General features: G+C 37.8%; 1 protein-coding gene across 1 annotated transcript in view; it reads left to right on the top strand.

The window, feature by feature from the left end:
• Nucleotides 1-14,866, top strand: part of CC2D2B (coiled-coil and C2 domain containing 2B) — a 123,641-nt gene that overhangs the window by 30,328 nt on the left and 78,447 nt on the right. The window contains exons 10-12 of the mRNA XM_062213940.1: nucleotides 3,469-3,678; nucleotides 7,974-8,071; nucleotides 10,471-10,611. Coding sequence (XP_062069924.1) covers nucleotides 3,469-3,678; nucleotides 7,974-8,071; nucleotides 10,471-10,611 — 449 coding nt within the window. The remainder of the gene's footprint in view (nucleotides 1-3,468; nucleotides 3,679-7,973; nucleotides 8,072-10,470; nucleotides 10,612-14,866) is intronic.

The raw sequence follows: 14,866 nt of genomic DNA, 5'->3' as shown, positions 1-14,866 counted from the left end.
CACGGGCTGGGGCTGGGGTCTGGGCCTGGCCTGGCGCCCATCACTCGGCCCCAACATCAGGAAGCTAGGGGGCCAGAGCTGAGACCCTCTTCAGCCGTTGTCTTTGGGGTCCCCCGCCTCCCCCATGGTCCCCCACCGTCTTCAGCGGGACGGCTGACTCGGGGGCGCGGAAGGTGGTCCGAGGTCCCGGCCTCCGTCTTTGTAGTGGGGGAGCGTCACCGTGCGAAGCCGGCCCCTCCCCACCCGCTGATGGACCTCCTCCTAGAAGCCCCGTTTCACTTTGTTTTATCTACCTCTTAGCAGGCAATAGAGATGAATTAGTAGTGGCAACTCCACTTGCTTAGGTTAGGGGGGAAAAGATGTCTTTTTCCAAAGGAAAAAAAAGTTACCTTAAAAATACTTTCCAAAAAACTACAAAAAAAAAAAAAAAACCAAAAAAAATTTTTTTGATAAAAAGAGGGAGATATTTTCCAGTGACCACTGGATTGTTTTAATTTCCCAAACTTTACTTTTTTTTTTTTTCCCCCATAATGAAGTTTCACTCTTTGGCGATTTTCTTCACGTGTTTAAGATAACGCTCTAGCTGTTCTGACAGGTGCACCTGTCACTCTGTCCCCTTGGCTCTTCTCACCCGTACCCCGTTCCAAGGAGCCCTACCTGGACCCCTCACCTCCTCCCCCTCCCAGCCAGGTGACTTCCCGGGGCCTCTCCAGGGACGAAGGCGTGTGTGTATGTGTGTGTCGTGGGCGCTGACGTCTGGACCCTGCACTGCCTCCGGAGGGGCTGGGGGACCCCTTGTAACATTTCTGTGTGGATTTCCTGGAAGCCACTGCTCCGGGAGGGTGTTCGGAATGAATTTCAGCAGCTCGTGAGTTGGCATGAATGAACCACCTCTGTTTCTCTGTGAGTTCTCGCTCTTTTTCCAGAATCTGAAGCCAGAATGTGTCACAAGAGCCCCTTTCCTGATGTCAGGGGGTTGGTGTGCATCTCCTCCCGACGCGGGAGAGCGGCAGGTGTATTTTTATGAATGTGGGGGGAGGGGAGGGCTGAGCACTCCCTCTTGTGACTTGTGATTCTCAGAACAAGCGCTACCTTACTCTGTAATCGCGATAACTTTGAAAACTGTACATGGCTGGAAATCTGCCAGCCATCGCCACCCCAATTCTGATTGTACCTCTCTTCCCAGCCTTGAGTCTGTTCTGTGCTTGTCTGGGGGTTGGGGCCGCTGGCTCTGACCTTCGCAGGGCACACCCTCCGCTTCTCTTCCCCGTGACAAACCACTGCATTCCGCTGTTTCAATTTCAAAATAAAAGGAAACTTATATTCAAAAAAAAAAAAAAAAAGACTTATTAATACATGGCTCTCTGGGAAACACTCAAATTATTTTCCAGGCCATAACAATATCTGATAACCAATATCTGGGCCATTTTAGGTTTGTTTTTATTGTATTTTTTCTCTAGGTTTTGATCATTCAGTCCTAGCTTTTACTCTGATTTTTAAAAATTGTGTCCCATATGTTATATATGAAAAGTTACAGAAACCCTGAGTATCAGGTTCCTGCCTTTGCTGCTGTCTCTGCCAGGTACTTTATTTAATATCTTCTGAAAAGTTTCATCTGATGAGTTGACTGTGCTCTTCACTGTACTCCTTCTAACACTCCTCTTATATATTTACATAGACTTTATATGTGTCCCCAAGCTTGGATGTCTTTTGTACTTTTATCTGTGTGCTTTTGGTGTAATACCTCTGTCTGGTTCATAAAGCTTACCTAATTCCCCTTAGTAACTGCTGCTTACAACTAGTCCATCAGGGAGCTTACTGGCCCATAAAAGAATTCATCCCAGTATTGAACAGATCTAACTATTTATTGTTTTGTGTTGTTGGATTAAAATTTGACTCCTCATAACTTTTACTCATTTGACCTCATTTGGGCAATGGAAAATTCATGAAATACTTCACTTCTTGACAGCCCTTCAAATTTTTGTACCCCGTAGTAACTTCTACCTTTAATTTTTGCTTTCTAGTAGAAACTCACATCCTTTTATTGTTGTTAGATATTTCAAAATCTCAGTTACACTCTTTGTGGCTTCTGAGCACCACAGTCATCAGGTACTGAATAGGATAGGACCAGGGGCTTGTGCCACTCCAATTGAGGCCCAGAGCAAGTAAGCAATGCAGTTATGTTTAACAAGACAGGCATCTCTAGTTTAGGAACTTTAATTACCAAAAGTCCTTTTGTAATTTGGTTGTTTAAAATTGAAACACTTTTTTCCTTTAATGTTTTTCTCCTGGTTAATGACCAGTTTACAAATTTACTACCAATTGACTAAATCCCTTGGGTGGAATCAAGAGGAAGGTTTCCCCTTTCAGCTGGTTCCTACATAGAGAACACTTACCAGATATGGATTAAACAACAAGCTTTATGATGTTCTCCTGTCTCCCTGAAGAAGAGGAGGGTCAATAGGGAGGTAGAGATTAGGCACTATATTGGTGGCCTGCAGTCTTTAAGGAAGGAGTACTGCCATTACCATTCCAGGGGAGGGTGGGACAACAACTTTTTCAGTGTAACAGCAGATGTAATAGCAGTGGCACAGACTGAAGGGCCTTTCATTTTATCCCAGACGGATCCAGAGACAGCACTCCCTGCTCTTCCTTTTTTAGTTGAATGTGATCATGGCTCTCACTGGAAGTGTCTAGGCATTCATGTTAACCTGCACATGATTAGTAACCCACTAACTCTCAAATTACATCACTGGAAACTAATCACATGCATATGCAAACATTTGTGATTACTTCAAAAGGGTGGAATAAAACACAGAAGAATGATTTTGCATGTAATCTGAGGCCAACAGACTTGAACTAATTTGGGGACAATCTGATACCCAAATAGAGACAGTATAATGTACAAAGGGAGATGATCTCCTATTAATGCAGCATTTGCTTAGAGGACACAGGTTCCTCAGAGGAATTTTTCATAAGAGCACCAATACATTCATTTAGAAACAAAATGTCTTAATAGGTAGGTAATTACCATTTAACTCTGGCCCATAGAGGATTGTTCCATCATATGTCACCAAACTATTGTTGTAAACAATATTACATGATTACAACAATAATACATTATTGTTGTAAACAATATTACATTATTACATTATTTTGTAATAATGTTCCTATAGTGTCCTATAGGAAATGATTATTGGTCTTATAACTTGAAAGTCCAGCCTCTGCCAGCACACAATAGTGAGGCAGAAGATAAAAATTTACAGCAAGATGATCAAAAAGCTGTTATATGTTTTATGAAATTAAGAGCCATAATTTCAAAGAATAAAGATCAAATCATTATTATTTTTTCTTTTCTGTCTCTCTTGATTTTCCTCCTATTGACATGTTACTTTTATTTACAAAAAAACTTGTAATTTCAAGAGAAATTTAATAAAATTAATATTTTGCACCTATATTTTTTAAAAGGCAGTAAAATCTGACCTTGGAAGCACTTTCAGGAACAAAATGGAAGGTCAAAGGGAAATGTATCAACTAGATCTCAATATTGTGGGTTTGCAATTCAGCCATCATCCTCTCTTCAATCAAGAACAAGTATTGTGTGCTAGGCTGCTTCAGCTTTATGAATGTTTTCAAGACAGGCAGCAACAGAATTTACCTCAGCTGCTTTATGAGAAGGTATGAATGGCTTTCATTATATTCTTACATCTGAACATTTACTGTTGAAAGAGAAAGAAAATTACATCACACTTTGAATATTTAACCAATTGAAACATTAGTTTAATTTTTATTTTTCTGGAAAGAAACTAAGGAGTTGCCTGGGAAGGAAACAGCCTCAAACAAATCCTGCAGGATAGCTAATACATACATATAAATAGGTTACTAATCCATGGTGTTGTTGGTCTTATTACTCAAGGAAAATTGCCATGTGCCTGTGTTTTGATAAAAATGTTAGGTATCTTGAACATATGAATTGTAAATAGTCCTGGTCTGAGGATGACTAATCTAGGTCATCATCTGATGATGTTATGAAGAGTCTAAAAAGTCTGAAGGGAAATCAAACTGATTGTTTTTACAAACATAAATTAATTTAAACTCTGCTGAGTTTCTAATCCATGATAATTTTGTTAACTAATGTTCTCTCAGAAGTATTTTTTAAAAACTTTATTTGACAAAGAGAGCAAGCCAGGTAGGCAGAACTTTTATTCTCTGTATCTCTCCCCAAATAACCACAAAAGCCAGGGCTGGGCCAGAGCCAAAGTAAGGAGCAGAGAATACAACTCAGGTCTCCCACATGGGAAGCAGGAACCCAGTTACTTTCACCACTGCTTCCCAGGGTCTGCATTGGCAAGAAGCTGGAGTAAAGAGCCAGAGCTGAAATCAAATCTAGGTACTCTGATGTAGGATGTGGGCATCTTAACCACTAGGCTAACCATCCATTCCCAGAGAGGTATTTTGATAAATCTCAGTCAACTAATAAATATATTTGAAAATACATACCTAGTGAGATATTTAATTAAACATTAAATCCTGATGGAATCCTCAAGATATCTCAATAAGCTAGCCATAATTGCACCTTAATACCTACTTACTTTTAAAAATAGAACTATAAAACCACAGAGCAACTCCAGGGTTGGTTAGTTTGGAGACTGAACAATATCATCAATAACCCTAGCCTTTTATTTCCTACTCTTCATTTTCAGCAAGTTGACTTGGTTAACCATATGATTGTTGCAGTTTACAACATTCTGACCAGACAAAATATGCAGCATAATGTTTCATTTTAAGAAACTTCCCTGGTTTCTACTCTGTCCCCTGGCAGATGTTCCCTCGTATTCCATTGACTAGAATTTTATCACATGATTATGCTCATAACAGTCACTGGCAAAAAGAATGAAATTGCTGCAAATAGCTGTACTAATCAGAGTTTATCTCTGAAGCATTTAGATTAAACAATTGAAAAATCCTGCCAACCTAGAAAAGTGATTGTTTGGGGTGACCATTATTTCCTGACAGACCAAAAGTACAGACACCTCTCTATATATTCTTGGGATATATTTATTACATGTGTTTCTATGCATATGTATATGTGTGTGTGTTTTCTGGCCTTTTATTTAGAGTCTGTACTTGTAGGTTGGGTGAAATTGGACTCTCAGTTCTTTCCCCAAAAGATACTATACTAATATCCAAATACCATTATTTTCCAACCTATTTAAAATACTTTTGAGGGTGGGTGTTGTGGCACAGTGCATGGGGCTGCTACTTGGGATGCCCACATCTCAGAATGCTGATTTGAGTCCTGTCTATTCTACTTACATCCAGCTGCCAGCTAACGTGCCTGGGAAGGCAGCAGGTAATGACCTACATACTTAGATCCCTGCCAACCATGTGAGAGACCCGGATAGGGTTCCAGACTCCTGGCTTCAGCCTGACCCAGCTCTTGCTATTATGGGCATTTGCAGAGTGGATCAGAGGATGGAATATTCACTCCCTCTCTCCCTCTTCTTCTCCCTCTCCTACCCTCTCTCTCACCATCTTATGCTCTCTCTACCTCTCCTTCTGTCACCCTGTCTTTTTAATAAAAAAAGATGGTTTATCCTAAACTAGCTACACAATTTATATAGTTTAAGAATTTATTTCATTGTGATATTGCCTAGCCCTGCTCTGTTTTCATTGTACTTCATTAATAAGTTATGATATATAGTAGGACAAATACCTCCTCATTATTTTTCTTTTTATAATGCTTTTAGGTATTCTTTTTAAAAAAGATTTCTTTCTTTATTTAAAAGACAGAGTTACAGAGAGGGAGGGGAGTGACAGAGAGATCTTCCATCTCTAGTTCACTCCCCAGATGGTTGTAACAGCCAAGACTGAGCCAGATTAAAACCAGGAGGCTGCTAATACTAACTGATAGAATCAAAAAGGGAGAGAAAGATCCAGCATGGGAAGTGGGATACACAGCAGACTCATAGAATGGCAGATGTCCTAAACAACACTCTGGCCTCAGAATCAGCCCTTAAGGCTTTCGGATCTGGCTGAAGAGCCCATGAGAGCATTGTAGGCATGGAAAGCCAAGATACCATGGAAAAGAAAAAAAGAAGAAGACCTAAATGAAAGATCTCTGTGAGTGAGATCCCAGTGGAAAGAACGGGGCCATCAAAGAAGGAGGTACCTTTCTCTGAAGGGAGGAGAGAACTTCCACTTTGACTGTGACCCTATCGGAATAAGATCAAAGTCAGCGAACCCTAAAGGCTTCCATAGCCCTGGCAACTCATGACTAGAGCCTAGGGAGATTACTGACGCCATGAACAAGAGTGTCAAATTGTTAAGTCAGCAACAGGAGTCACTGTGTACTTACATCCCATGTGGGATCTGTCCTTAATGTGTTGTCTAATGTGCAATGAGGCTATAACTAGTACTGAAACAGTATTTTTACACTTTGTGTTTCTGCGTGGGTACAAACTGATGAGATCTTTACTAATTATATACTGAATCGATCTCCTGTATATAAAGATAATTGGAAATGAAAAAAAAAAAAAAACCTGGTGTTAAATTGGAAATGGCATAGAAAATTAATTAATTTAAAAAAAATAATATGTAGGATCTCTGCCTTTAATGTGCTGTACACTCTTATTTAATGCTATAACTAGTACTCCAACAGTATTTTTTTTTCACTTTGTGTTGCTATATGGGGGCAAACTGTTGAAATCGTTACCTAATTTATACTAAACTGATCTTTTGTATATAAAGAGAATTGAAAATGAATCATGATGTGATTGGAAGGGGAGAGGGAGCGGGAAAGGGGAGGGTTGTGGCTGGGAGGGAAGTTTTGGGAGGGGGAAGCCATTGTAACCCATAAGCTGTACTTTGGAAATTTATATTCATTAAATAAAAGTTAAAAAAAAAAACCAGGAGGCTGGAACTCCATTTGGGTCTCTCATATGAGTGGCCAGGAGCCCAAGCACTTAGGTCATCTTCTGCTGCCTTCCCAGACACATGAGCAGGGAGCTGGATTGGTTGTAGAACAGTCAAGACTTTGATGCTCCTCATATGGGTTGCAAGCACTGCATGCAGCAGGCTTAACCTGCTGTACCTCTCTCTCTCTCTTTAAAGATTTACTTACGGAAAAGGCAGTTATAGAGAGGGAGAGGAAAAGAGAGAAGGTGCATGCTTTTATAGATTTAATCTTCTATATGAACCTTAGAATTAGCTTGTCACCTCCTATTTTTAAAATCCTATTACTACCTTTAGTGTGATTGTATTGTATTATATTAATTTTGAAAGAAATTTTATCTTTATAAATATTGGCTTTCCTCATTCAAGAATATAGAATGTCTTCCTGTTGTTTTAGGTCTTCTTTTGTGTTCCAATAAAAACTTGTTTCAATTGACTCTAGTCTCCAAGTTCCTACAAACTGCTTCTAACTGTGCTTGTGTATTAGAGTATAATTTCTTCTAGTTTTATTTCCATATGGATATTGTGGATGTTATGCTACTTTATACATTCTGCAGTATATCTTGTTCTCTTGATTTTATTTTTATTTTCCTACATTATTATTCCCTCATACTTTAATAGAGATGCATGCAGATAATTATTAATACAAGCATATAAATTTGGATTGATGATGGCAATGGGTATGGATAATGACAGACAAAAATATTTTCTATGACCATGGGATTTTAGGTGAAAGCTAGGGTAGATTTCTATCCATCTTGATTTAATGCAATTTCTTTTTATCAATTGATAAACCGATTGGCAAACATCCTCAGAATATATTTATTGCTTAGACATATATAGGCTCTTCTCAATTTTTCCCCAAGGTGATTAAATGAAATATATTTTGGGAGACAAGATAATAATATGGGAAAAAGTTATACAGCTGTGCTTCCGCACATACCTAGATCTGCAGGTGAATTGGAGTAATAGTAACAAATGGGTGAAATGCAACAAAAGATGCCTTTTCTTTGTTATAGCTGAAAGCACTTAAAGATGCTACAAAATTAGCAAATGAAAATTTGGAAATAAACCAGTTGACTAGAGAATCTTTAGAAGATTATTATTGGCAGATAAGGTGAGTTTTGAACCATTTGTATATTCTATTTCATCTAGTATAGTAAAGTAGATTGCCTGAATGTCCCTCCTAATAAAAATAACTAAAAATTTCTGACAAAATGCAAAACTTTATTGTTAAAGTGACGAAATGGTAAAGAATCTACAGAAGTCAGAAACAAAGTGATGCTAGTGTACTGGAGTTGTGGGTTAAGCATTTCCTATGTTCGTGTCCTGGCTGTCCCACTTCTGATCCAACTCCCTACTAAACGCAGGAAATGAATAATATGAAATTAAAATTTTAAAGGAAGAAGGTAGGTTCTGGGAAAAGGAAGAACAGCAAAAAGCACCAAGAATTTAGCTCCCTCTCAGACAGCTGTGCTGGCAGAATCTATCTGATGTGACTGTTCTGAGCTCTGGAAGCTATTGAAGGCTTCTAACATCCAGGTGAAGTCTTGGATGGTAAATTGCAGTCAATTTTGGTAAGTTTCAACTTAGCTCGGCAACAGCTTCCCATCTCCCACCCTTCAGCCCCATGGCAGGCATCTGTTCACATCCTGGATCAACTTGCATGTATTTTGTAGGAGCCAGGGTAGACAATAAACTACTGTGTCCTCCAAATATTGGGGACCTAGGATCTGATCACTGAGTGCTGCTTGTAGTTACAGAGGTCCAAGGAGGGGGGCTTTGTTCCTTTACTGCCGCCCATTGTTGTAAGCCTTTCCTCTCTGGCCGAAGTCATTTCCAGGAGATTTAAAAGGCTGGTGCCCTGTTTCCCCCACCTCTTCATTTTTCTCTTTTTTTCCTTTTGGGATCCAGATATTAAAAACCAAGACATTAAAAAGCAACTGTATATATGAGGAAAATTATAAAGTGATAGTGTATGCCTAGGAAAAGGGACAGACACAAAAACAACCTGCGAAGACCTCATATTTATATCTTATGGCATACACAGCCTACAATTATGAGAATAAATTAAAACAGTAATAAAAAGTGTGAAACCTTGGGAGAAGGGGAACAGTCTGATTTTCAGAGTTATGTTATTAGATTAAAATGTTCAATGTTACAAAAAAACTAGAAAGGACACAAAGAAGTAAAGGTATACTCGACTCAAAGGAAAAATATGAATCAACAGAAACTGTCCTTGAAAATGATCTGATGGTAGGTCCACTAAACAAAGACTTTAAAACAACGGTTCTGGTGATGCTCAAAAAAAAAGAAAAGAAAATGCAGAGAAAGTCAAGAAAAGCAGGTATGAACAAAATGGAAATATCAGTAAAGAGAAAATTAAAGCAGAAACCAAAGAAAAATTATGAAACTAAAGAATATAATAACTGAAATGAAAAATCACTAGCGGGATTAAAAGGCAGATCTGAGCAGGCAGAAGAAAAGAATCAGTGAACTTAAAGATAGGATAATGTAAATTATCTGGTTTGAGGAACAAAAAGGAAATATTTTGAAGAACAGCAAATAGAGCCTAAGGGATATGTGAGATACCATCAATTGACTAATATACTCATTGTAGGAAATCCAGAAGAATTAGATAGAAAGGTGCAAGAAAGAAAAAGAAATAATGACCAAAAACTACCCAAATTTTATGAAGCATATGAATACAAACATTTCAGAAATTCAATTAACTTCAAGTAAAATTAACTCAGAGACCTGTTGCAGGGCATGTTTTAACTAAATTTTTGAAGCCAAAGATACAAATAGTTTTGAAAACAACTAAAGAGAAGTGACTCTTCACATACAAATGATTCTCAGTATCAGCAGATTTGTCATCAGAAACTTTGGGAGGCCTGGAAGCAGTGGGACGATAGATTAAAAAAAAAAAACTCCTAACCAAGAATTCTGTAACTGGAAAATTTTTCCTTCAAAATGATGGAGACATTAAGACAATCCTAGATAAAAGTTGAGGGAGTGTTACCACTAGATCTTCCTGCAAGAAGCTCTCAAGGGAATCCTGCAGGCTGAAATGACACTAGAAGTAACCCAAAGTTATATGATAAAATAAAGATCCCAGACAAAAGTGTATGGGTCATTATAAATGCTGGTATTAATAGCAGTTTGTAATTCTACTTTTTGTTTTCTGTATGATTTAAGAGACTAATGTACTTAAATGAATTACTAGTCTATGGGGAACAAATGATTTAAAAAGGGGCAATTTGTGATATCAACAACTGAAAGGGGTGGAGACAGAGTTATAAAGGAACAAGGTTTTTATATTATGAATTTTTAGTTATGGAATTTCAGTGATTAAAATGAAAAGAAATAATAAGGCAGAGATTTCATATGTGGGTAAAATGAAAAAAAAATAAAGTAGGGGGAGTTCAGAAGTATTAATGCAATACATTCCCCTATGCCACTTTTAATGGTTTGCAGTTAGTTCCACTATTTTTTGATCTATCATTATTGTTGTAGTAATACAAAACAACTATATGACTTAGAAAGAAATAAGGACTTCTCCTTACTAAAGAACATATTACGGACTTGGAAACAGATAAAATCCCTTCGACAACAGCAAGGGTTTACAAGCACACCAATAAAGTTACAGTTTCAGAGGTGAGTGGTTGCTCTGTTTACTCTTAATAGTCTCTTAGGGATCTACACATTAGTAACTGGGAATTCACAGTAACTGGGGGAAAAATATAGAAGCTAGAAAACTATTCCATATAGTCAATAAAGGAATTCCATCTTGAATATATAAACAATTCTTACAAATTAATAAGAAGACAACCTGATTTAAAAATGGGCAAAGGGTTTGAACAGACACTTCAGTAAAGGTGTATTGGTGGCAAGTGAACATTGAAAAGATGCTCAATATCATGTCAATAGAGAAACGTAGATTAAAACCACAGTGAAATAGTACCACACACCTATTAGATTGGCTAAAATTCAAACCAGAAGCAGAGAGAGACAGAAAGAGAACTGAAAGAAAGAAGAAAAGGAAAGAAAGGGAGGGAGAGGGGAGGGAGGAAGGAAAGAAGGAAGAAAGGAAGCCTGGATAGAAGGAAGGAAGGAATTAAATTTTGGATAGGATGCTGAGCAACAGAAACTTCGATTCATTTCTGGTGAGAATGCAGCATGGGAGAGCCATTTTGGAACAGTGTGACTCTTTTTTTTTTCAACTTTTATTTAATAAATATAAATTTCCAAAGTACAGCTTCTGAGTTATAGTGGCTTTCCCCCCCATAACCTCCCTCCCACCTGCAACCATCCCATCTCCCACTCCCTCTCCTATCCCATTCTTCGTCAAGATACACTTTCAATTATCTTTATATACAGAAGATCAACTTAGTATATACTAAGTAAAGATTTCAACAGACTGCACCCACACAGACATACAAACTATGGTGTACTGTTTGAGTAGTAGTTTTACCATTAATTCCCATAATACAACACATTGAGGACAGAAGTCCTACTTGAGGAGCAGGTGAACAGTGACTCCCATTGTTGATTTAACAATTGACACTTTTATTTATGACATCAGTAATCACCCAAGGCCTTTCTCATCAGCTGCCAAGGCTATGGAAGCCTCTTGAGTTCACCAACTCCAATCCTATTTAGACAAGGCCATAGTCAAAGTGGAAGTTCTCTCCTCCCTTCAGAGAAAGGTATATCCTTCTTTGATGGCCCGTTCTTTTCCGCTGGGTTCTCACTCACAGAGATCTTTCACTTAGGTCATTTTTTTTTTTTTTGCCACACTGTCTTGGCTTTCCATGCCTGCAAAACTCTCATGGGCTTTTTAGCCAGATCCAAATGCCTTAAGGGTTGATTCTGAGGCCAGAGTGCTGTTTAGGGCATTTGCCATTCTATGAGTTTGCTGTGTATTCTGCTTCCCATGTAGGATCATTCTCTCATTTTTAATTCTATCAGTTATTATTTGCAGACACAGGTTTTATTTATGTAATCCCTTTGAGATTTAATCCTATCTTTTTGATCAATTATTAATTTAAGCTGATCACTTTAATAAGTAAGATGGCATTGGTACATGCCACTTTGATGGGATTGAAATGGAATCCCCTGGCACAATTCTAGCTCTACCATGAGGGGTAAGTCCGAGTGAGCATGTGTCGAACTGTACATCTCCCGCTCTTATTTCTACTCTTATATTTAACAGGAATCACTTTTCAGTTAATTTTAAATGCCTAAGAATAATTGTGTGTTAATTAAAGAGTTCAACCAATGGTATTAAGTAGAACAAAAAATACTAAAAGGAATAAAATAGTAAGTTGTTTCTCAATAGTCAGGACAAGGGCTGATCAAGACATTGTTTCTTAGTGTCCATTTCACTTCAACAGGTTTCCTTTTAGGTGCTCAGTTAGTTGTCACCAATCAGGGAGAAAATATGATATTTGTCCCTTTGGGACTGGCTTATCTCACTCAGCATGATGTTTTCCAGATTCCTCCATTTCGTTGCAAAAGACCAGATTTCATTTTTTTTTACTGCTGTATAGTATTCTATAGAGTACATATCCCATAATTTCTTTATCCAGTCTTCTGTTGATGGGCAATTTGAGTTTTCTTCCATGTCTTAGCTATTGTGAATTGAGCTGCAATAAACATTGAGGTACAGACCGCTCTTTTATTTGCCAATTTAATTTCCTTTGGGTAGATTCCAAGGAGTGGGATGGCTGGGTTGTATGGTAGGACTATATTGAGGTTTCTGAGGAATCTCCAAAGTGACTTACAAAGTGGCTGTACCAGTTTGCATTCCCTCCAAAAGTGGATTAGTGTCCCTTTTCCCCCACATCCTTGCCAGCATCTGTTGTTAGTTGATTTCTGTATATAAGCCATTCTCACCGGGGTGAGGTGAAACCTCATTGTGGTTTTGATTTGCATTTCCCTGAATGCTAGTGATCCTGAACATTTTTCATGTGTCTGTTGGCCCTTTGGATTGCCTCTTTTGAAAAATGTCTATTGAGGTCTTTGGCCCATCTCTTAAGTGGGTTGTTTGTTTTGTTGTTGTGGAGTTTCTTGATCTCTTTGAAGATTCTGGTTATTGATCTTTATTGATCTTTTATCGCTTGCATAATTTGCAAATATTTTTTCCCATTCTGTCAGTTGCATCTTCACTTCCCTGACTGTTTCTTTTGCAGTACAGAAACTCCTCAATTTGATGTAATTCCAAATGTTAATTTTGGTTTTGACTGCCTGTGCCTCTGGGGTCTTTTCCAAGAAGTCTTTGCCGGTACCTATATCTTGCAGCATTTCTTCTATGTTCTCTAATAATTTGATGGTGTTGGGTCATAGATTTAGATCTTTAATCCATGTTGAGTGGATTTTTGTATAAGATATAAGGTGGGGGTCTTGCTTCATGCTTCTGCATGTGGAAATCCAGTTTTCCCAGCACCATTTATTGAATAGACTGTCCTTGCTCCAGGAATTGGTTTTAGATCCTTGATCAAATATAAGTTGGTTGTAGATGTTTGGATTGATTTCTGGTGTTTCTATTCTGTCCTATTGGTCTATCCATCTGTTTCTGTACCAGTACTATGCTGTTTTGATTATAACTTCCCTGTAGTATGTCCTGAAATCTGGTATTGTGATGCCTCCGGCTTTGTTTTTGTTTACAAGATTGCTTTAGCTATTCAAGGTCTCCTGTGCCTCAAATGCATTTCAGCATCATTTTTTCTATATATGATAAAAATGTCTTCGGTATCTTGATTGGTATTGCATTTAATGTATAAATTGCTTTTGGGAGAATGGACATTTTGATGATATTGATTCTTCCAATCCATGAGCATGAAAGATTTTTCCATTTTTGGGTTCCCTTTTCTATTTATATACCAGGAATAAATCCCACTTGGCCTGGGTGGATGGTCTTTCTGATACGTTGTTGCATTCTATTGGCCAGAAATTTATTGAGGATTTTTATGTATATGTTCATCAGGGATATTGGTCTGTAATTCTCTTTCTCTGCTACATATTTTTCAGGTTTAGGAATTAAAGTGATGCTGGCTTCATAGAAATAATTTGGGAGGATTCCCTCTCTTTCACTTGTTCTGAATAGTTTGAGAAGAATTGGAGTTAGTTCTTCTTTAAATGTCTGGTAGAATTCAGCAGTGAATCTATCTGATCCTGGGCTTTTCTTTATTGAGAGGGCCTTTATTACTGATTCAATTAATGACTTGGTTATGGGTCTGTTTAGGTTTTCTGTGTCTTCATGATTCAATTTAGGTAGGTTGTATGTGTCCAGGAATCTATCCATTTCTGATAGATTTCCCTGTTTGCTGGCATACAGCTCTTTATAGTAATTTCTGATGACTCTTTTTATTTCTGTGGTATATGTTGTTACAATCCTTTTTCATCTCTGATCTTATTGATTTGGATCTTTTCTCTACCTTTTTTTAGTTAGTTGGGCCAATGGTGTGTCAATTTTGTTTATCTTTTCAAAAAACCAACTCTTAGTTTCTCTGATATTTTGTAATGTTTTATTGGATTCAATTGTGTTTATTTATTCTCTAATTTTAATTATTTCTCTTCTCCTACTAGATTTGGGTCTGGTTTGCTGCAGTTTTTCTAGATCCTTGAGATGCATTGATAGCTCATTTGTTTGGTGCCTTTCCAATTTCTTTATGTAGGCACCTATTGTTACAAACTTTCCTCTTAACACTGCTTTTGCTGTATCCCATAAGTTTTGATATGTGTTGTTGTTATCCTCATTTACTTCCAGAAAATTTTTGATTTCTCTTTTGATTTCTTCTATGACCCACTGTTCATTCAGGAGCATAGTGTTCAGTCTCCATGTGTTTGCATATGCTCTAGGGATTCCTGAGTTGGTAATTTCCAGCTTCACTCCATTTTGGTCTGAGGA

Source organism: Lepus europaeus, chromosome 17 (genome assembly GCF_033115175.1).
Source record: "Lepus europaeus isolate LE1 chromosome 17, mLepTim1.pri, whole genome shotgun sequence".
In the NCBI taxonomy this organism is placed as follows: domain Eukaryota; kingdom Metazoa; phylum Chordata; class Mammalia; order Lagomorpha; family Leporidae; genus Lepus; species Lepus europaeus.
This window is presented reverse-complemented; position numbering and strand designations above follow the sequence as displayed.